Source organism: Balaenoptera ricei, chromosome 8, assembly GCF_028023285.1.
Source record: "Balaenoptera ricei isolate mBalRic1 chromosome 8, mBalRic1.hap2, whole genome shotgun sequence".
In the NCBI taxonomy this organism is placed as follows: Eukaryota; Metazoa; Chordata; class Mammalia; order Artiodactyla; family Balaenopteridae; genus Balaenoptera; species Balaenoptera ricei.
Window position 1 is genome coordinate 107,302,381 of NC_082646.1, and position 26,523 is coordinate 107,328,903.

The 26,523-nt window shown below is 56.7% G+C and overlaps 1 protein-coding gene and 1 long non-coding RNA gene across 6 annotated transcripts in view; one reads left to right on the plus strand and one right to left on the minus strand.

Moving 5' to 3' along the window:
- The window catches only part of LTBP3 (latent transforming growth factor beta binding protein 3), an 18,007-nt gene extending 1,794 nt beyond the window's left edge, over positions 1 to 16,213 (minus strand). Inside the window, exons 1-23 of one of the 4 annotated variants that reach the window (XM_059931980.1) lie at positions 15,142 to 16,027; positions 11,913 to 12,242; positions 11,564 to 11,766; positions 11,267 to 11,372; positions 10,950 to 11,042; positions 10,653 to 10,775; positions 9,991 to 10,149; positions 9,719 to 9,904; positions 9,154 to 9,170; positions 9,005 to 9,077; positions 8,738 to 8,827; positions 6,799 to 6,924; positions 6,583 to 6,714; positions 6,346 to 6,474; positions 5,984 to 6,106; positions 5,622 to 5,744; positions 2,784 to 2,906; positions 2,416 to 2,535; positions 1,430 to 1,558; positions 951 to 1,118; positions 677 to 760; positions 245 to 373; positions 3 to 140 (exon numbers count right to left, since the gene is read on the minus strand). In XM_059931980.1, coding sequence (XP_059787963.1) covers positions 3 to 140; positions 245 to 373; positions 677 to 760; positions 951 to 1,118; positions 1,430 to 1,558; positions 2,416 to 2,535; positions 2,784 to 2,906; positions 5,622 to 5,744; positions 5,984 to 6,106; positions 6,346 to 6,474; positions 6,583 to 6,714; positions 6,799 to 6,924; positions 8,738 to 8,827; positions 9,005 to 9,077; positions 9,154 to 9,170; positions 9,719 to 9,904; positions 9,991 to 10,149; positions 10,653 to 10,775; positions 10,950 to 11,042; positions 11,267 to 11,372; positions 11,564 to 11,766; positions 11,913 to 12,242; positions 15,142 to 15,460 — 3,223 coding nt within the window. In that variant the 5' untranslated portion in view covers positions 15,461 to 16,027. Of the gene's footprint in view, positions 1 to 2; positions 141 to 244; positions 374 to 676; positions 761 to 950; positions 1,119 to 1,429; positions 1,559 to 2,415; positions 2,536 to 2,783; positions 2,907 to 5,621; positions 5,745 to 5,983; positions 6,107 to 6,345; positions 6,475 to 6,582; positions 6,715 to 6,798; positions 6,925 to 8,737; positions 8,828 to 9,004; positions 9,078 to 9,153; positions 9,171 to 9,718; positions 9,905 to 9,990; positions 10,150 to 10,652; positions 10,776 to 10,949; positions 11,043 to 11,266; positions 11,373 to 11,563; positions 11,767 to 11,912; positions 12,243 to 15,141 lie in introns of those variants that run through there. The other 3 variants (XM_059931979.1, XM_059931981.1, XM_059931982.1) reach the window with 3 other exon arrangements.
- Positions 15,981 to 25,555, plus strand: LOC132370968 (uncharacterized). Of its 2 annotated transcripts, XR_009504724.1 has the most exons (6): positions 15,981 to 16,221; positions 17,803 to 17,880; positions 18,654 to 20,254; positions 20,734 to 20,790; positions 21,520 to 21,789; positions 22,671 to 25,555. It is a non-coding gene; the product is annotated as an uncharacterized LOC132370968 (long non-coding RNA). The 2 variants fall into 2 exon arrangements; XR_009504723.1 differs by having other exon boundaries at positions 18,654 to 20,790.
- The last annotated feature ends 968 nt before the right edge of the window (positions 25,556 to 26,523 follow it).

The window sequence follows — 26,523 nt, forward strand, 5'->3', positions numbered from 1 at the left end:
ACCCATCTCCTCTGGGCTCAGACACTGGCGCTGCGCCGGGCTGTACTCGGCCGGGGGCGTGCAGGCGCAGCGGTAGCCACCGCGCGTGTTCTCACACACTCCGTTCCGGCAATTAGACTCGTCCAAGCACTCGTCCACGTCTGAGAGAAGGAAAAGCGCGAGTGGTAGGAACCGGCCCCGAGTCGGGTGGTTGTGCGTGTCTCCCGGTTGCTTTCCCACGGCCACGGGGGTCGGCTACACTCACCCACGCATTCCAGCAGGTTCCCGTCGTAGTAGAAGCCTTGCTTGCAATAGCACTCGTAGCCGGGCTGCGTGTTCACGCACTTGCCCTCCTTGCAGATCTCCGCCCCAAACAATATGCATTCGTCGATGTCTGCGGAGTGACAGGCCGTGGGCGCCCGCGCCCTCTACCTGCGGGGCCACTTAGGCCCCGCAACGGAGAACGTGTGGGTGGGGCTTACGGTGGAAGGGACGAAAACAGTGCGAGGGGCTTTTCCGAATGCTGACGTAAGAGTGATGGGGCGGGGCTTTGCGGAGGGGCGGGGCAGTCGGTGAGGGAGTGGGCGGGTCTTACCCCAGTACCCGCCACTGACAAGCACTGGCGGGATCGGGGCGGTCCAAACCTCGGCGGGCGGAGCAGGGCATGCCAGGTGGGCGGAGCCGTGTTGGGGCTTACCACGGTGGGTTGGGATGCCGTAGTTGACAATGTTGTTGTCCTGGGTGTAGCCCTTCCCGTCCGGGCAAAGGCTGTGGAACTCAGCTACAGCGAGATAGTTGCCGTGGGGAAGGAAGGAGGCAGGATTGAGCGCATGTGTGCTGGCTGTCGGCCGCAGGTCGGAGCTCTCGCCTCACTTCCCACCTACCCAGGGAGGGGCTCTCTCTCCCCCAGTCCGTTTCCAAATGAAGAAACTGAGGCTCTGAAAAAGGAAAGGGCCTGCCCGGCTCCTGACCTGAGCTGTAGACTGGGCAGGGATAGATCTCGCAGTGGTCTCCCCAGCCAGCCCCCAGGGAGCAGCAGCACTCCTGCTGGGTGACATTGGTGGCCAGTACACTGTCGCAGAACACGGTGTCATCGAAGTTAAGGTAGCACTCCTTCTTGTGGTGGGGCTGCTCCACCTCTGAGGGGAAGGGAGAGCAGCTCAGGTTCCTGCAGAATGTCTTTGCCTGTCCACGCTGTCCACCAACCTCATCCCTCTATTCCCCCACATTCCCTGGCTCCCCTTAGCTGCCCTGTGAAAGCCAAGCTCCACCCTCAATGTGGCATTCAGGGCCCTCCTGCGAGGTCTGGCCCCGCCGGGCTCTCCCAGGCAAAAAGAGATTTCTTCCTGTTCGCCACATTCCAGAGGGTGGGACCAGGATACAACTCTGAGCCCCAGCTGCAGCTCAGGGGAGTTGTCTAGATTGAGGAGGAAGCCGAGAGGGCACTCACCCTCACAGCCATGCTGGTCCTGGGTGGGCGTGAAGCCCTCATCGCAGACGCAAACGTAGGAGCCCTGCAGGTTCTCGCAGGCCCCGTGGGGAAGGCACAGACCCGGGTCCTGGCTGCACTCATCTATGTCTTCAGGGAGTGAGATGAGCAGAAAGAATCTCTCAGAGGGAAACGAGCCCCGCTTTCCCCGGGAGTATGCCTCAAGGGCCTCACACAAGTTCAGAACCTGAATTTCCACTGTGACTTCAAAGTACACACGACAGGAAATCCACTCGTGTCTGTCTGTGCATGTGGGTAGTTGTGTGCACATTCAATGCATTATTCTTCATAAAACCTAACAGAATGAAGTCCTAACTCTCAGCTCAGCATTTGGGGACTTTCAGTTTGGTCTCCCAATATCTTTAAGTCTCATCACCCTTTACTCTAAACCACCAACACCCTCAGCTCTGTGTTTAGGGCATAGGTGTCTACTCTCCCTTAAAATGCAACTAGCTTCTTCCGGATCTCTGTGCTTTGCAAATACTGTTCTTTGGGCCTGGAATACCATCCCATGCTTTTCTCTGCTTAGGGAATCTATTTATGCTTTAGGGAACCCTATTTATGCTTCAAGTTCCAATTCAACTGTTGGAATAAATCACTAGTCCAGACCTCTTTTGGCACCCAGCACCCTGAACTGTAAGAATCAATTTACATGTCAGTCTCCCCTAGCTGGGAGCCCTGGGTCATTGCTCAATATCTAGTATATAGCACAGAACCTGGCAAATATTAGATGCTCAGTAAACTCTTGTTGGATGAATGCATATAGGGGTGATTTGGCACATAGTAATAAGCATCGTTAATTACTGTCATTATCACTGTTGTCATTTTCAGTGAAAGAGTAGAAGGATGAGTGAGTGGATGGATGGAAAGACAGATCAGTAGTGTGTCTAGGAGATTACTGCTGCCTGCCATTGCTCCTCAGGAGCTCTCAGCCAATCCCTCCATACCTTGGCACTTCCGGCCGCCTACCAGCCGATGCCCCTGGGGACAGAGACATCGATAGGAGCCATTGGTGTTGATGCAATCACCCCCAATGCAGGCTGCGGGAAAGTCACACTCATCAATGTCTGTAGGGAATCAAAGAGGGGGAGAATCTCAGGGGCTAAGCCCAATCACACACAGCCTAAGGCTTCCAAGGCTTCCCGAAGAGCCCTGGGTAGGGCCCACACCCCAGGCCTCATCTTGGATCTGGATGGGGGCTGGCCATGGGAGTGCCTGGCTTGTTTACAGGTAGCCCCTGGGCTTGGGCCCTGGGCAGTGGAGGTCTTGGGGTAGGGAGGAACAGGTCAGCCCCCCAGCTCAAGGCCCCCCTCACCCTCACAGTGGCTCCGGTCCCTTGACAGATGGTAGCCAGAGAGGCACTGACACTGGAAGGAGCCTGGCGTGTTGGTGCAGATGCCGTTGTCACACACGTCCCCAGCCTCACACTCATCCACATCTGTGGGGCACAGGGGCTGTCAGAGGGCCAGGATGGGATGGTCTTGGGCCTCTGCTACCCTTTTCCCACTCCTGCCCATGGCCTGGAGCACCAGAGCTGAAGTGAGTGGAGCTGGAGAGAAGCATGGGACCCTCACCCCGCTCCTGTGTGGCACACTATGCCCTAACGACCAGGCCAGGTGCTGCCAGGAACCCTGGGCCACGTGTGATTCCAAAGAACTCAGGCCTCCCCATCCTTCATCTGTTCTCACCAAACAATCCCTTTCTGCCCTGGGCTTCCTTTGCCCCAACTGCTCTCACGGCTGCTCTTGCCCTTCCCCCACCTGCCATGGCTGCCTTCCTTCCCATGTAAATAAGCTCCCCTATATCTTTGGTCTCACAGAATAACTTGTTCTGCTTGTGCAGTAAAGTGACTTGGCTCTGAGAGCATGCTTCTGTGCAGTCCTTTCTGGTGGAAGCTGGTCGTTGCCCACACCCCAGACCCCTTTCAAACCACACTCTTCCTCTGAGGGGCACTTGGCCCCTACGCCAGCCTCTCTATTGCTGTCAGCACCCACCTTCCTAGCCCCTCTCCTTCTCTCTTCCTCCCCATCCTAGGAGTTTTCAACATCCATTTGGACAGCCAGGCCCAGCCTCTGACCTTACAGTCCTTCATCCGTCAGTTTCTGTGACCTTCACCTCAGTGCCAGCCACTCACTCTCGGTACAAGGGGCTGGGATCTGGCCCCTCTTGGACATCTCAGATGCAGCTTCCTTCCCACCGCCTCCGCTGTTCTCGAGCCCCCAACTCTACCTCCTCTAGCAAGGGCCCATGAACACCTCTCCTTCTTCCTCACTGGTCTGGCAAAGTCAGAGCCCTAGCCTGCTTCTCAGGACCCTGGGTGCTGAGCAAGGCTGGAGCCAGCCACCAAGCGGAGCACCTGGGCCACTCCACTCCCTCTGGCCTCCAGCCCGGCCAGATCCTCAGCGCTACCCTCTCCTCCTCCTCTCAAGCCTTGACACTGGAAAGCCCCTAGGTAGCCCCCGTGCTCTTGGGCAGTTCCAAACCTCTACTGTTCTCCTCAGCCTACAGCCTACACCCCACTCTGGTGATCCCAGGTCTCACTCCTCCTCACTTGCTGCCTGCATCTTCTGGCCTCCCGGCATGCCACGGAAGCTACCCTGCCAAGGCCACCAGGGACCTTCTCGTCTCCCCAGCTAGTTCTTATTTTACAAGAACCTCTCTGTTGCATTTACCTCATCCTCCTCTTCCCTGCATGCCTCCACTCCCCAGCTTCTCAGCTAGTGCTCCCTGGGCCCTCCCACCACCCCTGCTCCGCCATCGCCTGCTCCGATTCCCCTGCCTTCTACCGACGTGGCAGTATCCACAAGGCTCTGCCAAGGTTCCCCTCACCGGACCCACCATCCTTGACTGCACCCCAAGGCTCCACAGCTCTCCCCAGTGCCTACCCCGAGGCTCCACACACCCCCAGTGACACCCCAAGTCTCCACAGCTCCTCCCAGGGCACATCCCAAGGCTTCACACCCTCCCAGTGACACCCCAAGGCTTCACACCCCCACAATACACAGTTCCAGGTGGGTGTGTCTGGCCCAAGGTTTCCAATCAGTATGGCCCACCCTCTGCTGGCATTGCCAGCTGAAAGGCCCACAGGGACCACCCGCTCAACTGTCCAAAATGAAACTTAATGTCTTCCTTCTCAAACATGCCCCACCCCAGGGGACCCTATCCCGGTGAGCAGAACCCACTGAGTCACCCAAACTGGAAACCTGAGGATCCCTTACTCCCCTCTCTCCTTCACCTTGACATCCAGTTAATGAGCAGCCTAGGTAACGCGTTCTAATATTTCTCTAATATCACATAATCTCATGACCATCCTTAGGCCTCTATTCTCATCAGCTCCACCGCTGTCTCTGTCCTGAGTCCCCACCAGACCTCCAGTCACTCTCCACGATGGGCATCAGGGAACTTTCTAAAACAAATGGCCACTCTTGTCATTCTTCCCCTTAAAATGCTTCAGGTGCCTCCTGATATCCTCAGGGTGAAGCTCAACCTCCTGGGCGGGGCTTAGGTGGGCCCTTCAGGGGATGGGGACCTGCCCCTCACCGGCCAGCCTCAGCCCCCATCCCCTGCTTACACCTTACATTCCCTGTACACTCCGTACTGGTGTTTGCCTCTGACTTCGCTGGCGCTGAGCCTGGCATGCTCTTCCCTCTCACCTTTCTTCGCTTGGCTAACTCCTGTTGATCCTTTAAGAGCACTCAGACCTCCCCTTCTCCCAGCCCCGCTGAGGTTTCCCAGGAACACCCAAACTCCATCCAGTCCTACAGCCCTGCGCTCTACAGTTGGTGTCTATTGTTCTCCAGTTCCTCTGAATCCCAGCCCTCAGCCTTCCTCCTGATACATAAGAAACATTAGTGTCGGGGGGACTACTAACATCCCCTTTCTTTTATATCTTTTTTCCCCCCTCAAATTTAAGTAACGTGCTTTGCAAACGCAGCTTCAAGCTTTGCCTCCTCAGATCCTTCCTACGTAGAAATTCTGGTCGCCCCCTCCTCCGCCAGGTCCGCTGAGGAAACTAGTGAGTGGATCAGTGAAGGAGCGGTGTCTGTGAATTAGCTACCTCCTGCCCACCCGTCCGACAGACGGGGTGACCCAGTCCCCAGTTTCGGCGCGTGAATGGGTGGCGGGTGGCAGGGCGGGGAGGGCTGGAGCTCACCCAGGCAACTGCGGCCGTCCGGCGCGGGCGCATAGCCCTGGGCGCACGTGCAGCGAAAGGAGCCCGGGAGGTTCTCGCACCAGCCGGGAGAGCAGGGGCTGCCCTCGGCGCACTCGTTCACGTCTGCAGCGGAGAAGGCTCGCCTCGGACTCCGCCCCACCGGATGATGCACTGTGAGGGGGTGGGAGCCCCCTCCGCCCGGGATGGGGGTGCCTCTACTCCCGGGAAGGAAGACCAGTCTGGAGGTGACTCCCACCGCCATTAGCCCCGCCCCATCACAGGGGCGACTCCCGAAGGGCCCCTCCCATTTGCTTTCGAAGTCCCGCCCCCTACCCTACCCCGGACCCAGGCCTCGCCCTCACCGCGGCAGGCCCCGCCCCCCTGGCTGCGGTAGCCGGGCAGACAGGCAATGCACTTGAAGCTCCCAGGTTTGTTCTCGCATTTGCCATCCGGGCAGGAGCTAGGGTCTCGGCACTCGTCGATGTCTGCACAGTAGGGAGGAAGAGGACTCGTTTGGGGACAACGTGGCCGGCCAGGCGCTCAGGGTCCTCGGCAGGGCCTCCCTTTGTCACAAATCGACAAGTCGAAGCGGGCCCCCTGGGCTCCGGACCGAAACCTCTGAGAGGCCCAGAGCTGGGCAGAGACGGGAGGGAGGCCCTCCGCCCCCACCCCAGGCCGAGGGACCGCTGAGGACCCCCGGCGGTCTGGATGGGGTCTTCCCCACCTTCGCACACGGGCGGTCGAGAGGTTTTGAGCCGGTAGCCGGAGTAGCAGTTGCACTTGTAGTGACCGGGAAAGTTGATGCAGAAGCCGCCGTCGCCGCACAGGTGGGGCTTGGCGCACTCGTTCAGGTCTGAGCGGGAGGAGGGGAGTTCAAGGCGGCGGAGGGGATTACATGCGGTCGGGAGAGCCCCCCGGGTCCACCTAGCCCCAGCGCCACACCCGGCCCGGCCGTGCTCACCTACGCACGAGCGCCCCCCGGCGCCGACGTGCAGGCGGTAGCCGCGGTTGCAGTGGCAGTTGTAGGAGCCGCCGGTGTTCATGCAGATGCCCCTCCCGGCGCCGCACGGCTCCGCCTCGCACTCGTTCACGTCTGAGAAGGGCGCGCGGACGGGAAGGCGTCAGAGGTCTGTCGGGAGCCAGGGCCGCCCCCGCGCCACCCACTCGCCACGCTCACCCACGCAGTAGCGGTGCTGCGGATGCGACCGGTAGCCCGGGTTACAATGGCAGGAATAGTCTGAGGGTCCCGGGACGCACTCCCCGTGGCCACAGATGTTCTGGTTCAGTCGGCACTCGTCCGTCTCTGCCGGGGTTGGGGGTGCGGCGGTAGGTCAGGGGGCCAGGCAGGGAGCATTCACTTTCTGCCATGTCCCCAGGGAGGACCTGGATAGCCCATTACTAACGACGCGGATACCTGGGCCGGGTCGCACCCTAAGCTCGGGTGCTCCAATCCTAGGATTCCCTACACCTCCATCACAGATAACCCCAACATCACAACCTCCGGTAGCCCCAAACCATGACCCCAGGTCCCTGACATCCCTATCTCCTCAACTCCAGGAAACCTTGATACTTCTATCCCCACTTATGATACCCTGACCCCAGTCACCTCAATACCTCAAACCCTGCAGCCTCACCCACACAAACATCCTCTAGATCAGTGAACCAACACCCCTTGCCTTAGGGACCTGCCCCCCCCCCCCATTCCAGAACAGTTGTTTTCCTCCCCCTCCCAAGGCAGACAGGAGCTGGTTTCCTGGGAATCCTGGCTCGCGCATGGTTGTGCCTAAGTGGTCAGATCCAGGAATCCTCCTCACCCTATTTCCTACGATTCCTAGTACTCCCTGCCTCCACCTCTCCCTCCTTGTGGTCCCTCGCCTGAGCCCTGCCCCATGCAGCCCAGGCCTTGATGCTGAACTCTACCCCCTCCCAAACACACCTGGCCAGTGGGCTCTTGCAGGCTGTTCTCTTTGAGGGCCTCTCCCTAGGCATCCTTAACACCCCCTCCTCTGAGAAGCCTCCACATGTGTCTCTTCCTCCACGTTCCCACAGCCCCCAGACTGTCCCGGGGTGGTTCCTAGCCTGTGCAGACTTCCAGGGCAGTCACCTTCCACCAGGAGCTCATCTAACCTCCGGTTTTCAACCAGACTGGTGGCTTCCTTGTGGCTTTGGAGTCCACAGAGACATGGGCTTGAATCTGGCTCAGCTGTGTGACCTGGGTCCAGTCCCTGAACCTCCCTTAGACGCAATTTTCTCATCTGGAAAACGAGGCTAACAGTGCCCACTTCACAGAGTATGAGAAGGGTAAACAGTACTTAGTATGTAAAACTCTTCAGTCAGTGCCTGGCCCAGGGCAACTGTTCAGCCATAGCTAGCAATTATTCCGATGCCCAAAACCCTGCAGACACTTCCCACAGCCTTTGGGATCAAACCCAAGCCTCTTAACAAGGCTCCCTGAGCCGGCCCTCCCCTAGTTCAGAAACACTGATCTGTGTGTGTGGTTTCTCCCCGCTCCATGAAACCAGGGTTTCATGTTTCCATGCCTTTGCCCAAACTTCTGCCCAAACTGGAATGTCCTTTTTCCCAACCCGCCCATTTCTTTCCCACTTCTCGTTGTTAATTTCTAACAATCCTTAAAGCCCTGCTCAGAAAGCCTTCTCTCATTGCCACCGTGCATATTATCACCCCCTCCCCGCCCAGACTTCCTTCCTTCTTCTCTTTTTTTCATAGCGTTTATGAGATATACTAGATTTGGACTCATTGATCTGTTTGTTGTCTGTCTACTCCACAAGGATAGGGAATTTTTGTCTGTTTTGCTTATTACTGTATCCCCAGCACTTAAACAGTGCCTACACATAGTAGGTGCTCAATAAATAGTTGTAGAATATATGAATAAATGCCTTCGTCCTGGGCTGACCACCATAATACCCGGATCAGTTGAGGGCAGAGTGGGATCTCTGCTGCACACCGAGGCTTCCACAGTGCCCAGCCCAGGGCCTGGCACACAGTAAACCCTGGATGTTTTAGTGCTCGGGAATGATTGGAGGGGGTAAGGGAGGAGAAAAACTAAGTTAGGGGCGTGGCTTACCTCGGGCATGGCCTAGGTGGGCGGGTCTTACCTGTGACCTGAGTAGGGGCGATCTCTACCGCACTTCGGGACGGGGGCAAGTCGGGCAGGAACCAGGGCGGTGAGGGCCGGGAGATCAGCTCTGCAGGCAGCAGGGCACACTCATCAGCTGGTGAGGAAGCTGAGAGCGCCGCCCCTCTCTCCGCAGGTCACCCGCTGGGAACTTCACACCCAGCTTCACCGCCCCCTGGTGCCTAGACTGTGAACTTCCCCGGCAGTGACAGCCCTTGAGGACTGGTTCCTACGGTGCCCAGCTCACCAGGGTAGGGCCGGGCAGGAGATGTGGTGACAGTCGGGTGGCTCTGCTGCGCGGACTGCTCTTCGATCACTGGCTGCAGGCGACAGCAACATGAGCCCTCTGTGTCTCCTTGGCCTCCCTGCCCCTCCCACATGGGCTCTCATACTCACTGAGTCTGTGCTCACCCCTAGAAGGGAAGAAGATGGGGCCGTTAAGTGTTGGGCTGGGAGAAGGGAGTCAAGTCTGGGATTGGCACTTGGGTATTTGTGGTCAGGGTCCCTAAGAGTTCAACGATCATGTCTCTGGATCAAGCATCAAGGGTTAGATCCTGAGGTCAGAGAGTGTTTCCATCACAGGTCAGCGAAGCAATGGTTGGACAAGGTCCTTGGCTTGGGGGGTTATAGCCAGGGTCAAATCCCTGGATCAGCGGTCAGAAGGTCAGATCTAGGGGCAGCATTTGAGCTGCATTAGTGCCCTGGTCTGGAAATCAAAGGGGTCCTGGGGTCAGAGGATTGAATCTGGAGGGCAATAAATGGTCAAATTCTGTTGATCAGGGGTTAATTCTGGGGTTAGTTACAACATTGGTTAGGGGTCAGAGTATCAGCTCTGGGGGTCAGTGCTGGTCTGGGACTAGGAGTTAGAGGTTAGACTCAGGTCATATCTGTGGATCAAGGGTCAAGGTGTCAGACCTAGGGGTTCAGCAACTGTCAGGTAACAGGAGGGGTCAGGCCAGACCTCTCTCTTCCTCTGTGTCCTCAGGTGGTGGTGCCCGGCTGGGGCTCTCAGGGAGCTGCTGGGGCTTGGGTGGCCCATCAGGGTGCAGGAAAAGGGAAAAGTCACTTTCACCCTGAATGGTGAGCGTCTGGTGGGAGGTGAGGATGTGGTACCCCTTCCCAGCTGGACAGATCTCCTTGAAGGCAGCTGTGGCCAGAGCAAGGGGCAGAGAAGTGAGCACTTCCTGGATAGGCACACAGACAGCCCCCCAGCCACAAATGCCCCAGGCTCACCAGTGCCATCAGCTGGGCAGCGCTGGCACCTGGTGCCCCAGGCCTTGCCGACACTGCAGCAGCAGAGTTGGCGGGTGAGGCGCGTGGTCAGCGGGTGCTGGCACTGGTGCTCAGGGCTCACCAGGCGGAAACATAGGCTCTTCTCCTCCGGCTTGTCCGCTGCAGGGGCCAGTGGTGGGCATGGGCATGGGCATCTGGGCCTGAACACTGCCCACATCCCCCTTCCCATCTGCTCCAGACCTTGCCTCTCTGGCCCAGACAACGCTTAATCCTCATGTGGCCCCTGATCGCACATGACCCTGAGTTCATGTGACCCCTGAAACCTGTGTTATTCTGACCTCATGTAACACCCGAAACTTCGGTGACCACTGACCCCATTGACCCCTGATTCTAGCTGCTCTAGACTTTATCCCTCCCACTCATCAAGCCCATGGTCTCATATGACCTTGACTCCATATAATCCCCGACCCCATGCGACCTCTAACCCCAGATCTCATGCGACTCCTGAACCCACTGATCCCTGACCCTATCTGCTCTGGGCCTTGTTTCACCTGCAGTCAACCCTTGACCCCACTCTGACTTCTGTGACCTCTGATCCTTACTGTTTGGAGGCTTACCCTCCCACCCATGCTTTGTGACCTCCAAGGATCCCCCAGTCTCACCAATGCACTGTGTGCGGGAGGGGCCCAAGCTATGGCCAGGTGGGCAGACACAGCGATAGGAGCCAGGGTTGTTGAGGCAGTCACCATGGCGACACATGCCTGGCATCGCGCACTCATTGATGTCTGTGGTAAGTGAGAGTTTGGTCCCTCCAGTCTGGGGCCATAGGGTGACAGCAAGCTGCTCCAAGAACCTCAGGGTTCTGCCCCTGCCCCATCTCCCCCCTCGTCCACCGTAGGACCTCCCCCAGTGACAACTGGCCTACCCCTCCAGCCCACAGAATCTCCAGCTGGCCGTACCCTGGCAGTGTGTGCTGTTGAGCCTCTTGTAGCCCTGGGGGCAGTCAGCGCCCACCTCCCCACGTACAGGCCCTGGCTTCTGCACCCCTGTGTCTGCAGAGAGAGGAGAGCATGGCAGGAGAGGACCTTGGGGGGCCTGCAGAGAGGGAAGGGAGGGCACTGGGGACAGGCAGGGTGGGACGCTGAGGGGAATTGGGTGGGCAGTGAGAGGCTCAGGCTGCTTGGACTGGGGTCTCCCACTGCAGGGCTGAGAGGCGTGTCGGTGGAGCCACCCTGTGGGGAGTGGGAGGGAGATCTCACTGAGCCGAGGCACTCACACTGCAGCTGGGGGCACTTGTGGCACTTGCTCTGGCCCCAGGCTGTGCCGATGCTTCCACAGCAGTCTTCCTGCTTGGTGAGGCCGGGGAGGGGATTGCTGCCACACTAGGGAGAGGAGTGTGGACAGGGGGCGGTCACAGGGTGCCCAGCCCCCACCTGGCCTCCCTCCTGAGGCCCTTTTCCTCCGCCACTCAACCTGCAGGACACCCCTAGTTTTGAGCAATCCGGGTGGGTTGGAACAGGGCAGCCCTGAGAGAGTGAAGCGCCGGTCCAGCGGCGACTGTGGATTCACTCACGGGCTGCTTGGGCAGCGTGTCCTGGAAGCAGCGGCCCAGGGGCTTCTGGGTGGGTGGCCGAGGATGCGGGGGCTTGGGGTGCGGCAGCAGGTGCTGGGAGGGCGCCGGGCCCTCGGCGTTGGGCCCTTCGATGCGGTGCACTTGGACGGAGGCCTCGGGCGGGTGGTGGACGCGCACGTTCACCACAGGGGGTGGGGCCTGCACTGGGGGGCGGGGCACAGCGGCCTCAGGGCTGCCCCGCAGCGCCGGTTGGCAGTGCGGCGGTCCTCCAGGGCTGGCCTCCGCCCGGGACCCGCCACCCTAGTGCCCGCCCACCTCGGCCTCCCGGGGTCTGCCCGTTGCCTGGTACCTTCCGCTGAGATCTGTCCTGGCCCGAGGGGCACCAGGAAGGCTGCATGCTGGGCAGGGGGCCCCTCACCCGGCCCCGGCGGATCGGCGATCACCTGGACCGCGTAGATGGCGTGCTTGCTGGCCACAGACTCGCCTTCCGGAGCCAGGGGAGGCAGCGCGCCTGTGGACAGGGCCCCAGCCCGACCAAGCCCAGGGCCTGAGCCGCCAGCGCCCCCGCCAGTTCCTCCAGCGGGCACCTGGCAGAAGCGACCGGTGAAGTCCGGGGGACACAGGCACTGGTTTCGGGAGGAGCACTGGCCACCGTTCATGCAGGGCAGAGGGCACACCACTGGGGAGGAAAGGTGGATCAGGGCCCAGGCAGACCCCTGTCCCCAGCCCCCAGGCCCAGTCCCTCACCCGCATCCTGTCTCTTCCCCTCCTCCCTACTTCCTTGCCACCCACTAGTTCTGTCCTCCCTGGGAAGCTGGTTTTTGTAACACATCACACACACACACACACACACACACACACACACACACAGAAACTACCCTCTAAGTCCCCCAACATCCTTATACCCATGGGGCCACTGGAGTCTTAAGTCTTGGACTTAAATCCTAGCTAGGAGGCCATGTGCCAACTGTGTGGCCCTGAGCAACTTACTTCCCCTCTCTGTGCCTCACTGTCCTCATTTGTAGGACTGTCCTGTCTATTAAATGGGGCAATGCCTGTACAAATGCTTAGCATAGTGCCTAATACACAGTGGGTCCTTAATAAGTAGTAGCAAATGATGATGATGATGATGGAATAGCCTTTCCCTCCCCTTAGGCCTTTCCTGGAAATCCAGTCTCTCTCTGGTGCTTCCTCCTCCTCACCCCTAAATTCTTCACCTGATTCAGCCCTCTCTGGGCTCTCCCTCCCTCTCTTTGTCTTGCCATCCCAGGGCCCACACCTCACCATTGCCAACTTGAGCTATCCCTCTCCGGGACCTCCCTTAAGCACCTCCACCCAGGGGACCCTGTCAGAAATGAGCATCTTGCCTCCCCACCTCCACTTGGCCTTGAACCACCCCCGGGAATCCCCACCTGCCCAGTCACTCACAACTGAGCCTTGATACTCCATCGCTCCTGCTCCCACTCCGGCCAGTTCTGGCCTCTGTAATATCTCATAATCCATCTTCCCTCCTCCCCATGCCCTCTGCCACTCCCCTGCCTGTCAACATCCCAAGCGCCCCCAGAGAAACTTGCTTCAGGCAAAGCTCTGCCACAGTCACACCCCTGCTCACAGCTTGCTTCCTTGCCCTCCGTGGCCCAGAAGGAACCTTCTTTCAGCCCATCCCCCCCTGCTCTTTCCATGTGCACCCTATGCTCCAGGACTCATCTCCCGTCCCCTACAAATGTACCACATCTTCTGCCTCCCTGGCTTTAATCATGCCTTTCCCGCCCCCTCAGAGCCTTGTCCCCCATCTCTGCATATTCACATCTTATCCTTCCAGGCTCAGCTCCTCCCCCAGGAAGAGAGCCTTTCTTCAGATCCTACCCACCCTCTGCCTCAGCTCTGGGTGCCAGAGGAGGTGCTGGGGGAATAAATGAAGGAGTGACTCAGTGAGAGGATAGGATCTCTGTCTTTCTGTCACACACTCATATCCGAAATCCAGCCGTGGGGACCCGAGCTCACACACCAGGCCCAGCCCCTCTCCTGCCTGCCACATGGCTGCCCTCACTTCCCAGGATGGGAAGATGGGGCTGAGGCTCTCTGGACACCTGAAGGGACTCAGAGGGATGGCCCACATGCATGGCCATCGGGGCCTGGCTAAGAGCATCCCAGCCCAGTCCAGCCCATCCTGCCCGGCCTCTTGGGGCCAGTCTCTCAGGGCAGAAGGGGTGTGTCCTGGGCCGGGGGAGGCAGGATCCTCTCCTTCCTGCCTCCCAATGAGTCACCCATAGCGGTAAGGGTGACCTCCCTGTGACACCCGCCCACTGTGGCCTGGGCGCCGAGCCTGGGGGATGTGGGCAGCACGGATGGAGACAGCAGCCTGGGCAGGATGGCCAGGGGGCTTGGGAGGCCGGGCCCACGTACACTCACATGCACAGCCATCTCATCACACACACATGCATAGACTCATTCTAACACCAACACAGGCTTACATAAACACTCCCATAGTGATTGCAGACATGCACCCAAGACAACACAAAGAAACAAGTACTTGATCCCAGTGTGCCACTCCAAAGCCGGGCATACCCCCGTGGGTGTGTCACGTGCAAGCGTGCACGTGCACTCTCGCACACAGACACACATGCACGTCTCATGAGAACCCCACATCTGTGGGGTTCCTCAGGTGTGAGTGGGTACATGAGTACAGGAATGTGTAAGAGGGGCTGTTTTGCTGGTGCCATCCTGGGCCTGGCCTAATTACCCTGTCCAGGAGGGTAATTACTGCTGGGATACCTCCCCCAGCCTGGCCCACAGGGCCCTGAGGGAGGAGAGCTGAGCCCAGGCCTGGCCCTCTGAAGAGAGATGTTGGGGAAGGGGTGGACTCCAGGTGGAATTGGGAAGTTATGACGGCTTGTTGTGGGGGAGACTCTGAGGTAGAGCTGTTAAGATTTATGGGGGAAGCATAGATGGGGCATCAGGAAGAGGAGAGGCTGAGGACCCAAAACAGCCCCTACCTCCAGGCCTGCTCCCCACTTGTTAGGCCTCAACACCCCTCCCCTCTAAGACCTTGCCAGTAACTAATTCCCTCACTCCCAGCCCTGACCTCAGCTCCTCCTCCCAGAGAATGCAGGTGTCTACCACTGGCAGGCCCCACTTTAGATAGTTTTTAAAGACTTTTCCTGTTTCTTCCAGCAAGACTGTTTCTTGGGGGAATACTTATCCCTTCTCTGAGACCTCCTGCCCCCGGCTCACATCCCTCAAAAGCCCCTGCTGCTGACCCTGACTGCCTGTCAGGACCCAGCACTTTCCTAGAGGCCTGTGTCATCCAGGACCCCAGCATCACCCCACACCTTAGGCCTCAGCGCCAGCCCAAAGCTGTGAAGTCCCGGCTTCCACGCAGCCCTCCCAGCTCTGGCCCCAGCACTCCAGCCTCCCAAGCCCCCTGAAGCCCCTGGGGCCCCAGGCCCTCAGGCTCTGCTCTCTGAACCCACGACCCCCAGGGTCACGTGGCCTACGTGGCTTACGCTGCCATGTACCCCGCATTTGTCCAGGTGCCTGCCTTCCCCGCTCCCCCTGCCCGTGTCCCCGGCCCTCACCCACGCGGAAGCCGGAGCCCGTGAGCGTATCGGTGCTGTGGCCGTTCTCTCCGATGAGCGTCATGTTGGAGCCCTGCTGACAACTGTCCCGACACTGGCCCTTGAGACAGGTCCGCTTGCAGATCACCGGCGCAAAGACCACCTTGAAGCGCTCGCGGGCCAGCGCCCCGCCCCCGCCAGCGCCCCTCTCGCCCGCCGGCCCCCCCTCGGCCCCGCCGCCCGGGCCCAGCAGCAGCAGCAGCAGCGCCAGCAGCCCCGCCGCCCCCGCCCCGCGCATCTCAGGGGCCAGGCCGCCAGCAGCCCCACGGGGCCCGGGCATCCGGGGCCGCAGGACCCGGGGGGCGCGCCCGGGCAGGGGCGATGGTCCCGGCGCCCGAGGGGAACAGCAAGCCGGGAGCCCCGGGAGAGGAGTAGAGAGGGCAGCGAGGGAGAAGATGGGAGGAAGCGCGCGGGGAGGGGACAGCAGGCGCGGGCGCGGGCCCAGTGAGAGGCAAAGAGATGGAGGCTGGACTGCGGGGAGCCCAGAAACTTCCACCGCTCCGGGAAGGAGCCCAGCCACGAGCCGAGGCCGAGGGCCTGCGGAGGCCCCAACCTGAGGCCGGAGCGAGGAGGCCGGAGCAAGTTGAGGCGGAGAGGAGGAGCGAGGGGAGAGGAAGGCCGGGCGGCCGGCCCGCTCCGCGCCTCCCCCGGCCGGGCTGGGCTCCCGCGGCCGCCGGGAAGCAGGGAGCGCGCGGGGCGGACTCAGGGAGAAGTGAGCAGTTGTTTTCCCTGGCTGGAGCGCGGCGCGGCGGCGGCGAGGGGGGCTGGGATGCTGGCCCCGAGCCAGGGAGACAGTTTTTTTCTGTTTAAAGCGTCGTCGCTGCCGCCTGGGGGAGCGAGGGTGTGCAGGCGGGTGGAGGCTGGGGGGCGGTCCCCGCCCCAGATGCCCGCCCCGCTGGAACCCGCCGCGGCCGCGCTGGGCCCGCTCCAGAGAGCCCTCACCTGGGACCGCTGGCCGCCCCGCCGGATTCCTCCGGGCGGGGCTGGAAGGCCCGCGCCCACCTCCGCCCGGCAGCATCAAAGTGGGAAACCGAGGCTGGGGTAGGAAGATGGGCCTTGCCCCAGGGTCGCGCGGATGGTGGGAGCAGGTGGGGCTGGAACCCACGCCTCTCAGCCCTGGCGCAGCCTCCCTTGCACATGTGGGGGGTCTCACCACCCCGAAGTCACTTCTTATTAGTACTGGTCCACTCCCCCTGGAGGAGAGGACTCGAGGTGGGGGCACCCCTTAGCCAGGGCCCCAGCGGGGTCCCAGGAAGAAGCCCGCGGGGTCCAGAAAAGGAGCAGATAGAACAAAGCTTGAAATCCAGGTTCCCTGCCAACCCCCCTCTAAATGGCTTCCTGGTGCCCACCCTGCCCCCACCCCTTCGCCTTGTCTGGCCGGGCTGGCGGGGCTGGCTCTGGGCCTCAGACACTCTGGAATCGCCAAGGTCTGAGCTCAGGGCCTGGCCCCCTTCCCAGGCTAACAGCCGGCAGGAGGGGGGTGATCCTTGAGGGCCCCAGGGCTGGGGAGGGGCACAGCAGGGCCCCAGGGCAGGGGTTGGCAGGGGCTGGCGGGGGGCCTTGAGTTTGGTCAGGACTGGAGAGGAGCCAGGCCTGTCCGCTAGTCTGGAAGGGAGGCCCTTGAGGGCTGCAGTGCCCTGGGCCCCAGGCCATATCCCGGGGACCTAGCCAGGAGACCCCAGGATTCAGTCTCTGACTCACAGAACTCAGCAGGGGGTGGGTGTGACCAGGGTACATTCAGAGTGGGACACAGCCAAGTCAGGGTGACACTCTCTCTCCGAGGGGAACGGGGGCTGCAGTCTGACTGAGGGAAAGGGGGTTCAGGGACTTGCCTCCAGGCACACCTGTGCAAGGAACTCATGGTTTTCACTTTGAGGGTGGGCTCATTTGGGGGAACTGAGGGAGACTCTTTGGTGGACCCCTGCCCGAATTGCTCAGTGGGCTCAGGCCCTGTTCACATAGGCAGGTATTGCAGAGGTAGGATGGGGGCAATCCCATGTCCCCAGGGGGGCTGGGAGGGTGTGTAAGGGCTGCCCGCACACTCCCTCGGGGCTCTGGTCCCACACTGAGGCAGGGAATAGTACTGAGTGCTCACCACTTGCCACGTGTAGGGCTGAGCATTTTCTAGTCATTTTTCCCCCATACTCATCTGAACCTGGCCCTTGGAGCACAGCATAAACAGACCAGGGTTAGAGTCCGAATCTCTCTGAGTCTCAGTTTTCTCACCTGTAAAATGGGGATCTATTCATTCAACAGACTAGGAACCTCCCGCGTGCTCCTGCTAACAAGTAGAACCAATCTCTGCCCTGCTGGAGCTTCTGTACTGGAGGAGACAGACATATGACAAATCAATTCATACGTGGCTGAGGCTGGGACAGAGGTCGGTGCTGGAACAGAGAAGACTAAGGAGCTGGGAACAAGAGAGGTGGTGGGACCTGGAGGTCCAGGAAGCCCCTCTGACAAAGGGACTTTTAAACCAGGAGCTGGAGGAGGAGCAGGAGTTAACAGCCAGGCGGGGGGAAGCCTGTAGGAGGCCCGAGGAGTCAAGGGGCCTGTGTTGAGGAGACAATTTACACAGGGGCATGCGGGGTGAAGGGTAGGAAAGAGATTCATTTCTTCTAGGAGCTGAGAGAAGGCCAGCGGAGCAACGGGGTGGGGAGGCGGAGAGAGAGCATCCAGAGGCGGAGGCGGGAGGCCACGGTGAGGAATCTGAGTTTTATTTTCATTGCCACGGGGCTGTATCAGAGCAAGAGGGGGTGCTGATGCCATCATCCCAGGAGAGAGGACTCGGCTTGGACGCGGTGGAGATGTGTTTGGGGGGTGGAATCTAGAGACTAGGTGAAGTGGAGGGTACGCAAGAGGCGGGTGGTGTGAATGGCTCCCAGGTGTCTGGCCTGAGCCCCTGGATGGGTGAGGAAGGCGGCAGAAGAGAGGGAGACCTGGGGGAGAGTGTGGGGCTCTGTTTGCAGCTTGCCGAGTTTGAGATGCTTGTGTCATCCACGTGGAGACGTCTCAGTCCAGGGGTCTGGAGCTCAAACAGAATGTCTGCCCTGGAGACACAGACTTGGGGTCCTCAGCATACAGGGGCATTTATGGCCGTGGGAAAGGGTGGGCTCGGATGGGGAGAGAAGAGGGCCCAAGGCGAACCAGGGAGGTCACCACTCCCAGATCAGAAAGAGGAGGCAGAGTCAGAAGTGACTTAGAAGGAGCAGCTGGAGGGAGCGGAGAGAGGAAAACCAGGAGTGTGATGCAGGAAGAGCCAAGAGGAGCGCGCGTTTTGGGAGGAGGGCATGGCCAAGGGTGTCTAATGCTGCTGAGAGTAGGACGGGGGGAAGGCAGCCCTTGTTCGGGGGCTGTTGAGGGGACTGAGCCACCGGGAGCCGTGAGGGCAAGCACCCAGCCCAGTGCTTGGCACATAGTGAGTGCTCTGCAAGTTTACCTACTGTCATTACCAAACTCCTTCCTCTCATCAGGAACCCAGCAGTGGGCACCCTCATGTGGGTGATGAACATTCACCTAAGTCTGGAGCCACAGGAGCTGGAGCTGGAAGGGGCGCTGCCCTGGGGAGCTGCGGCCTTCAGCACAATCCAGTGGAACCTGTCCTCTTGCAGCCTGCGGGGAGGGAGCTGCGGAAATAAATATTACCCCAGTCTCCTCCTGTCCAGCTGGGCCCCCCAGGGGCCGAACCCCAAAGGAAGCCCGAGGGCAGGGAGGCTGGGGAGGGAACAGAGCAGGCAAGGTGAGCCTCGGGGCATGAGGCAGGGCGGACAAGGATGCAGAGTGGATCCGCAGGGCTCCTGCGACAGTCCAGCACAGGTAGTGTCCATGGCCTGTCCACCTTTTCTCTCCGCATCTCCTGTGTCACCACACCCAGCCACCCCATCTTCCTAGAATCGACCAGCATGCCTCCTAGATGTAAGTTCTCCTGCAAGTCCAAGGAGACCATGACCTCCGTGGTCAGTCCAGATCACTTCTGTTGCCTAACGGGTCTCCCCACTGCCATTTCTGCCTGGTCCTGTCCCTCCTCCACCTGGTGCCAGAGTCACCTCTTAAAACCTAATTCCAGGGCTTCCCTGGTGGCTCAGTGGTTAAGAATCCACCTGCCAATGCAAGGGACATGGGTTTGATCCTTGGTCCGGGAAGATCCCACATGCCGCAGAGTAACTAAGCCTGTGCACCACAACTACTGAGCCTGCGCTTCAGCGCCCGCGCTTCAGAGCCCGCGAGCCACAACTACTGAAGCCTGCGCGCCTAGAGCCCGTGCTCCACAGCAAGAGAAGCTACTGCAATGAGAAGCCTGCGCAGCGCAACGAGGAGTAGCCCCCGCTCGCTGCAACTAGAGAAAGCCCGCGTGCAGCAACAAAGACCCAATGCAGCCAAAAATAAATAAAAACAAACAAACAAACCTCCCCCCTTAATTCCAGGGACTTCTCTGGTGGCGCAGTGGTTAAGACTCTGCACTCCCAATGCAGGGGGCCCGGGTTCGATCCCTGGTCAGGGAACTAGATCCCACATGCATGCCGCAAGTAAGGGTTCACATGCCACAACCAAGGAGCCCGCCTGCTGCAACTACGAGCCAGCACAACCTAATTAATTAATTAATTAATTAATTTAAAAAAACCCAACAAAAACCTAATTCCAACCATGATCCTTCTCGGCTTAAAAAACCTCCAACCATTAATTAAAAAATAAAAAAACAGCAACAACAAAACAAAACCGTCCAGCAGCTTCCGTCTGCTCACCTGGGCCTGCAGGGTCCTCGGCGTGGCTGGCCTGATCCTTCATGTCTTGGGGTCCTGCCTCCAGAAGGCATTTCTCTAAAACAGCTGCCCCCGGCCCTTTGGGTCACATCCCCGCTTTGTCTCCTGCTGGTCTTCAGCACAGCCTGAAACATTCTTCTTCGTGGGCTTGGTTACTTACGGTGCATCTCACCGCCCTCCCAGGGAGGTACAACCTTGCCTCCAGACCCTAGTACAGGGCCTGGCACGCAGAGGGTGCTGAAGTTTGTTGACTGACTGAATGGACTGAGACCACGGAACTCTGAAAGACGAAACAATTAGACTTGCATCATCTGGTGAGTAAGACGTGGGGATTGAATTTAAGCCGGCCTGATTCAAAACCTACACAGTGCTCCTGGAAGGGAGGAATGAGAGGGGTCCCACAAATGTCCTAAAGATAGGAGGGCAATGAGGGGCTTTGCTGGAATGTGGCAAGGAAGAACCTTGGGACCACAGCCCCGGGGAATGATCAGACTGCTTAAATGTTAGGGAAGGGTTCCTTTGTGCAGAGGGGTTCTTGAGGCCCAGAGATGGCAAGGGACTTGGCCAAGGTTGCATGGCTGGTTAACGGCAGAGCCAGAACTCAAACCCAGGGCTCCCAATGCCTCCTTAGGGGAACTGGCTGGACGAGGCAGCAGCAGCCTGCGTAAGGGAAGTTTCATTTCAGGAGGCAGCATAACACGGTGGTGGTTTTCTGGCATTCGATCTTCCTGCACCAGCTGTGTGCATTGGGGAAATTCTTCATCTCCTCTAGGCCTCCTTTCCTCATTTTTAGACAAGGAAGCAAAGGAGCTGACATTCATGAAGCCCTTTGTTGGATGCTGGGCACACGGTAAGTCCTCAGTATACGTTAGCTCTTTTCATCATTATCTGGGTCTGGGGTCCACAGTGGGCTGTGGGTGGGAGCTGGCTGCTTGGGGGGAGAGGGAGAATACCATTGAAAGAGGGCTGACCGTGCGCCAGGCTCTGTGTCACCTCTCTGAGTTCTGAATGTCTTTGGGAAGCTTCTAGGCTCTAAAGAAAGAAATGGCTCCAAGGGTTGTAGGTTCTAAAGATGACGGAAGTTTCAGAAGCCTGGAGGGGACCATTCTGCCCTGAAGCATTTCTCTCCAAAGACACTTTACTGAAAGTGACTGTCACTGAGCCCCTCTGACGTGCCCCTACTGTGATGAAGGGCACTGAGAGATGGGATTGGAAAACGCAATGAACCAATGTTCATGCTTGATGAGTCAGAGAGGATCTTCAGCCCTGCCCCTCGTCTCCACCTTCTGAACCCAGGAAAAGTCCACTGGTGAGAATCCAGCTCTGGACGTGCGCTGACCAGATGGGGTCACAGCCCTGCCACATCCCAGCAGGGTGACTGTGACTAAATCTCTTAACATGTCCAGGCTTCAGCTTCTCCATCTGCACATTGGGAGACATAACTCACAGACTTGTCCTGAGGATTAAAGGAGATAATTCAAGCTCTTAGTATAGTGCCCGGCCCCAAGAAAAAAATACACCAAAAGTTGAGTATTATTATTTTTGCTACTGTAACATCTAGTCCTTTCTTGTTTCCCAGAAACGTCAGGTCAATTCACATTGCAGTGAAAGACAAGAAGAAAAGTCGACCCCTTTTGGAGGCCTGTTGCCGTGATGATAAAATAAATGCCAGTAACGATTTTCAGAACCTCGGCTACACAGCATAGGCCACTCGTTGCCATGTGAACCTGACCCACCAGATAAGGCAGTCAAGGGGGACCTGTAACTGAGCTGTGTGTGAATATGCTGCCGTGGGGTGTGCTGTTACTCAGGGACAGGCCTAACTACTGCCACATCCACTGTGCCACAGGTAGGGACAGATGTTGGGCTGGCTCACATGAGGGTAGGGAAGGGTCCCACACTTCCCAAACAGCTAGTCTACCCACCGTTACTGGTCTGAATGGGCTTTCCCACCAGCACTTCTGAGACCTTCTATGTGCTTGCTCCCTTGTCAAGGACTATGATGGGTCTGAGGTTTTTTTGTTTAATTTTTTATATATTTATTTTATTTTATTTATTTGGTTGCACCGGGTCTTAGTTGCAGCAGGCAGGCTCCTTAGTTGTGGCTTGTGAGCTCCTTAGTTGCAGCATGGGAACTCTTAGTTGTGACATGCATGTGGGATCTTGTTCCCCGACCAGGGATCGAACCCAGGCCCCCTGCATTAGGAGTGCGGAGTCTTTTTTTTTTTTTAATTTATTTATTTTGGCTGCGTTGGATCTTCGTTGCTGCGCGCGGGCTTTCTCAGTTGCGGGGAGCGGGGGCTACTCTTCATTGCGGTGCGCGGGCTTCTCATTGCAGTGGCTTCTCTTTGTTGCGGAGCACAGGCTCTAGGCATGTAGGCTTCAGTAGTTGAGGCATACGGGCTCAGTAGTTGTGGCTCGCGGCTCTAGAGCACAGGCTCAGTAGTTGTGGTGCATGGGCTTAGTTGCTCCGCGGCATGTGGGATCTTCCTGGACCAGGGCTCGAACCTGTATCCCCTGCATTAGCAGGTGGATTCTTAACCACTGTGCCACCAGGGAAGTCCAGGGTCTGAGGTTTTACCTTACTTGCAAACACAAGTGAGCCTGCCACAGGTTCGTGCATGGTGGCAGAAGACAGGAGATTCCTGGGTCAAAGAAAAAGGACCATTATTCATGGCACAGTAAATAGCATGATCATCAGCCTATTAACATCAGTCCTCTTGTCCCCAGGTCCCGTGGGGGCGGCACCAATGACCTAGATAGACGCCTGCACACAGTGGACTGTGGTATGGGAGAGGACGCTAAACTTAAGAACGCAAGTCTTTTCTAATGACTGCCCTTTGCACTGGAGGGAGATTCTGTCTCGATCGTCCATGGCTATTCACTGTACCAATATCCTTGAGAAGAGAGTCCAGGACAAAGGCAGTCAGTTGCCTCGCTTGCAAAATGCGCAGAAACTCAAGAGATCTCTGGAGAATTGTCTTACAGTTATATCCACCCCTCATTTCTACACTGTCTTGGCTTTGGGCGAATTTTCCCATGAGTTCACCACTCTGTTGGCAAATCTGATCGACAGAGGCTAGGACCAAATCTGTTCAATTTGTGTCATACAGCATTTAATTAAAGCTACTACCAACAGAACTACAAGCAGCAGAATGAAGCCAGCTTGCAGTACGGACCTCAACCATGCCTCCCAGATGAACAAATCCATAAAGCATCATATCTACCTTAGAAAGCCGGGTGGCTCGCTCCTTAGTTCTCTGCATCAACCTTTCCACCTTGGCCCAGAAGGCATTCAGGAGAGCCTCAATTCACTGACCAAGGTTGCTATGGATGATAGATTTCTCTTGTACTTCTTCCTTGCAGACTGGAGTCTGTGCAATGAATATATCTGCTGTACCTGGATTAATGCTTCCAGCCATGAGTAAGAAGGTCCTTTTTCTCTGACCCAGGAGTCTTCTGTCTTCTGCCAGCATGCATGAACCTGTGGCAGGCTCATGGGTTAGTTTGCAAGTAGGCTAAAGTCAAGGATAAATTTCAAGTCACTCTGTTTTCTGGAGAGAGACAAGTTAATGTGTGACTTCCACATCAATCATACAGTCTCAAGGGTACTAGTGTTGCTTCTGGGAAAAAACATGGCGCCCCCAAGTGGGACTTACATCAGCTAGGGGGGGCCCAGGTTGACAGTGCCTCCCTTCAAGTCCATAGGCCTTAGGGCTTCCAGCCCAATCCAAATAATTAAGTCTAGTCCTTGTTTTTGGAGGGCTTGGCTAAGGGCAGTTAGTCCTGTTTGTCCATGCCACCAGCCAGATGCCATTCGTCTACTCCATGGCATGACTGAGTGGTGATAGCTACAGGATTGGGCCTGGGATCTGTATCTGGAGGTGATGTTGTTGACAGGTATTTTATGTAGGAGGTACAGGAGCTGAGGCTACCCCTTGCTGCTTCCAATCTCTTGGTAAGGTTAAGCAAAATGGCAATCAAATCAAGGTCAGAACTGTCCAGTGGAGCGTGGCAGACTCAGCAGTCAGTTAAATTTAAGTCACTTGAAATAGTTTGGGCGAGTTGGACCAAGATGTTGTCCTCAGTGAAGAAGGCTCCAAGTGGTTTGGAAAGACAAAGACTATAAGTGTCTTTCTTTCCCCCATTTCTCCCAGGGTCTGAGGTGTCCCCTCCCCAAGTGCCAACGTTGTTATTCTCCCTCCACTGTCACAAAATCGATGTGTTCTATTCTAGTAGTTAGAACTTCACCTTTTTTCCAATCACCTCCTACTTACACTTTTCATCTGGAAGGGTCAGGTGCAAGAAGGACAAGGACATTTTTATAAAACATACAGGAGCCCACTATGTCCCCCACTCTACGTGTAGACCGCTGTTGGGGGACTCAAAGAGAGAGGTGTGCATGCCAAGCGCTCCAGATATTCTCATGATCTAGGACAGTGTCAGTCAAATAAGAGAATCCAGTGGTTGAGAATCCCCTAGGCCCCTTTCTGACTGGGCTATCACCCAGAGTTGCACCAATCAGGCTGACCTGGGGTTGCTGTTAAGGGAAAGAGAGAAGCATTATGTCCAGGAATGGTGAACATGGAACCCTAAATTTTCAAAACTGGTCTATATAAACCCCACCCCTCTCATCTTGATCATTATGAAGGACACGGCCTAGATGAGATGGTCCCATCCTGGGGACAGCCACTTTCAGTTACTGAACTGCTGTACTAAGGTGTGTGGACCAGGAGGGAGAGCCAGAAATCTCTTTGAGTTAATTTTTGAGGAGCTATTTCAATGCTCAACAGTACCACATGCTTGTGGATGACAGTGAGGATAGAAGGACCACCAAATACCTAGACTATCAGCCCATTGTTGAGTGGCCTGAGATGAAAGGTGCACCATTGTTAGACTTCAATTGGTCCAGAAAGCCAAAAACATTACACAGATTAGTCTCAAGAAGCACAGTGGTGTGACCAAAGTTGGCTGATTGGCCTGAAACAGTACCACTGTAACCTGAAAAAGTGTGAGACACCATCCATAGCCCCAGGAAGGAGTCAAAGGTCCCATGCATTCAGTCTCTCAGGAGTGGGCAGGGGCAATGCCACATACACTGTAGCCTCCTCTTCACAGGACAAACAGATGAACATTTGACTGGGATCACAAATCTGGCATGGAGTGGTGGCCTCTGCATCAGCAGCATGGAGTCCTTCACTTTGTGCCCACTCTGTGTTGGTGGACGTGTTGCCATATCTGGTATCATGATGGGTCCAGGCAGAAATGGAGACAATCTGGGCAGCGCAGGCTCGAACAACAGCTTGATTCATGTCAGTCTCATCAGAGAATGGGCCTTTAGCATGGGCATCTGCATAAGTGATCTAGATAGTTTGATCAGCCACGATTTGTTTCCACAGTTAGCTGAGAACATTGCCATCCAAAGCCCTCTATTAGGCGGCAGGGTCCTGACATTATCTGTCTCATATTTGGGGACTCCTTGACTCAGCAACCACAGCAACATTGCTTTCCAGCTGGAGCTGCAAGGTTCACACCCTTTGGCTGACCTGGGCTTGAGTTGGTCAGTCTTGCTAACGGTTTGGCAATTTTGTTGATCTTCTAAAGAGCTAACTTGTAGGTGAGTTGATTTGCTCTAATCTATTCTAGTCTTCCTTCTGCTTGCTTTGGGTTTAGTTTGCTCTTTTTTCTAGTTTCTTAAGGTGGAAGATTAGGTTACTGAATCGAGACTTTTTTTTTTCTTTTAAATATAAGAATATACAACTATAAATTGCCCTCTAAGCACTGCTTTGGCTGTATCTCACAAGTTTTGGTATGCTGTGTTTTCATTAATCTCCAAGTAGTTTCTAATTTCCCATGTGTTTTCTTCTATGACCCATTAGTTATTTAAGAGGGTGTTGTTTAATTTCCACATATTTGTGAATTTCCCAAATTTCCTTCTTTTATTGATTGCTAATTTCATTCCACTGTGATCTGAGAACATACTTTGTATAATTTCAACCCTTTTAAGTGTATTGAGACTTGTTTTATGGTCTAGCATATGGTCTGTCCTGGAGCATGTATATTTGAGAAGAATATGACCTGCTGTTGCCAGGTGGAGCGTTCTATAGATGTCTGTCAGGACTTGGGCTTGACTTGCACAGCCGTGACTTTTCTTTTAAAGGAGACTACCTTGATAGAGGGTATTTCTGTCCCCCTGTCATAATAATGTCTCATTTTTGCCTTGTTTTAACAGAAGGGCTAGGAGACTTTTCTAGGGCAGTGGAGCTGATCACAAGAATTTATCTAGATTTCTTTGGGGCACCTGTAGCAGTACTGTAAACCTAAAGTAAGACAATAGGAGCCCGAAGAGTAATAAATGCCTCATCTATGGTTTCCTATGGGAGTTTGTCTCAAGGAAATTTCCCAGAAGAGGGACAAAGCTCCCTTATAGCAGCCAAGATCCATTAGGGGGAAAAAACTGAGACCTTTTACTGTCATCTCAGAACAGATATAAGATTCGCATGATAGCCTGTAGAAAGGGCTGAGCTGTAAGATGACCCAGCTGTTGCCATTCTTCCTTACCAAGTATGACATGCCCTGCCCC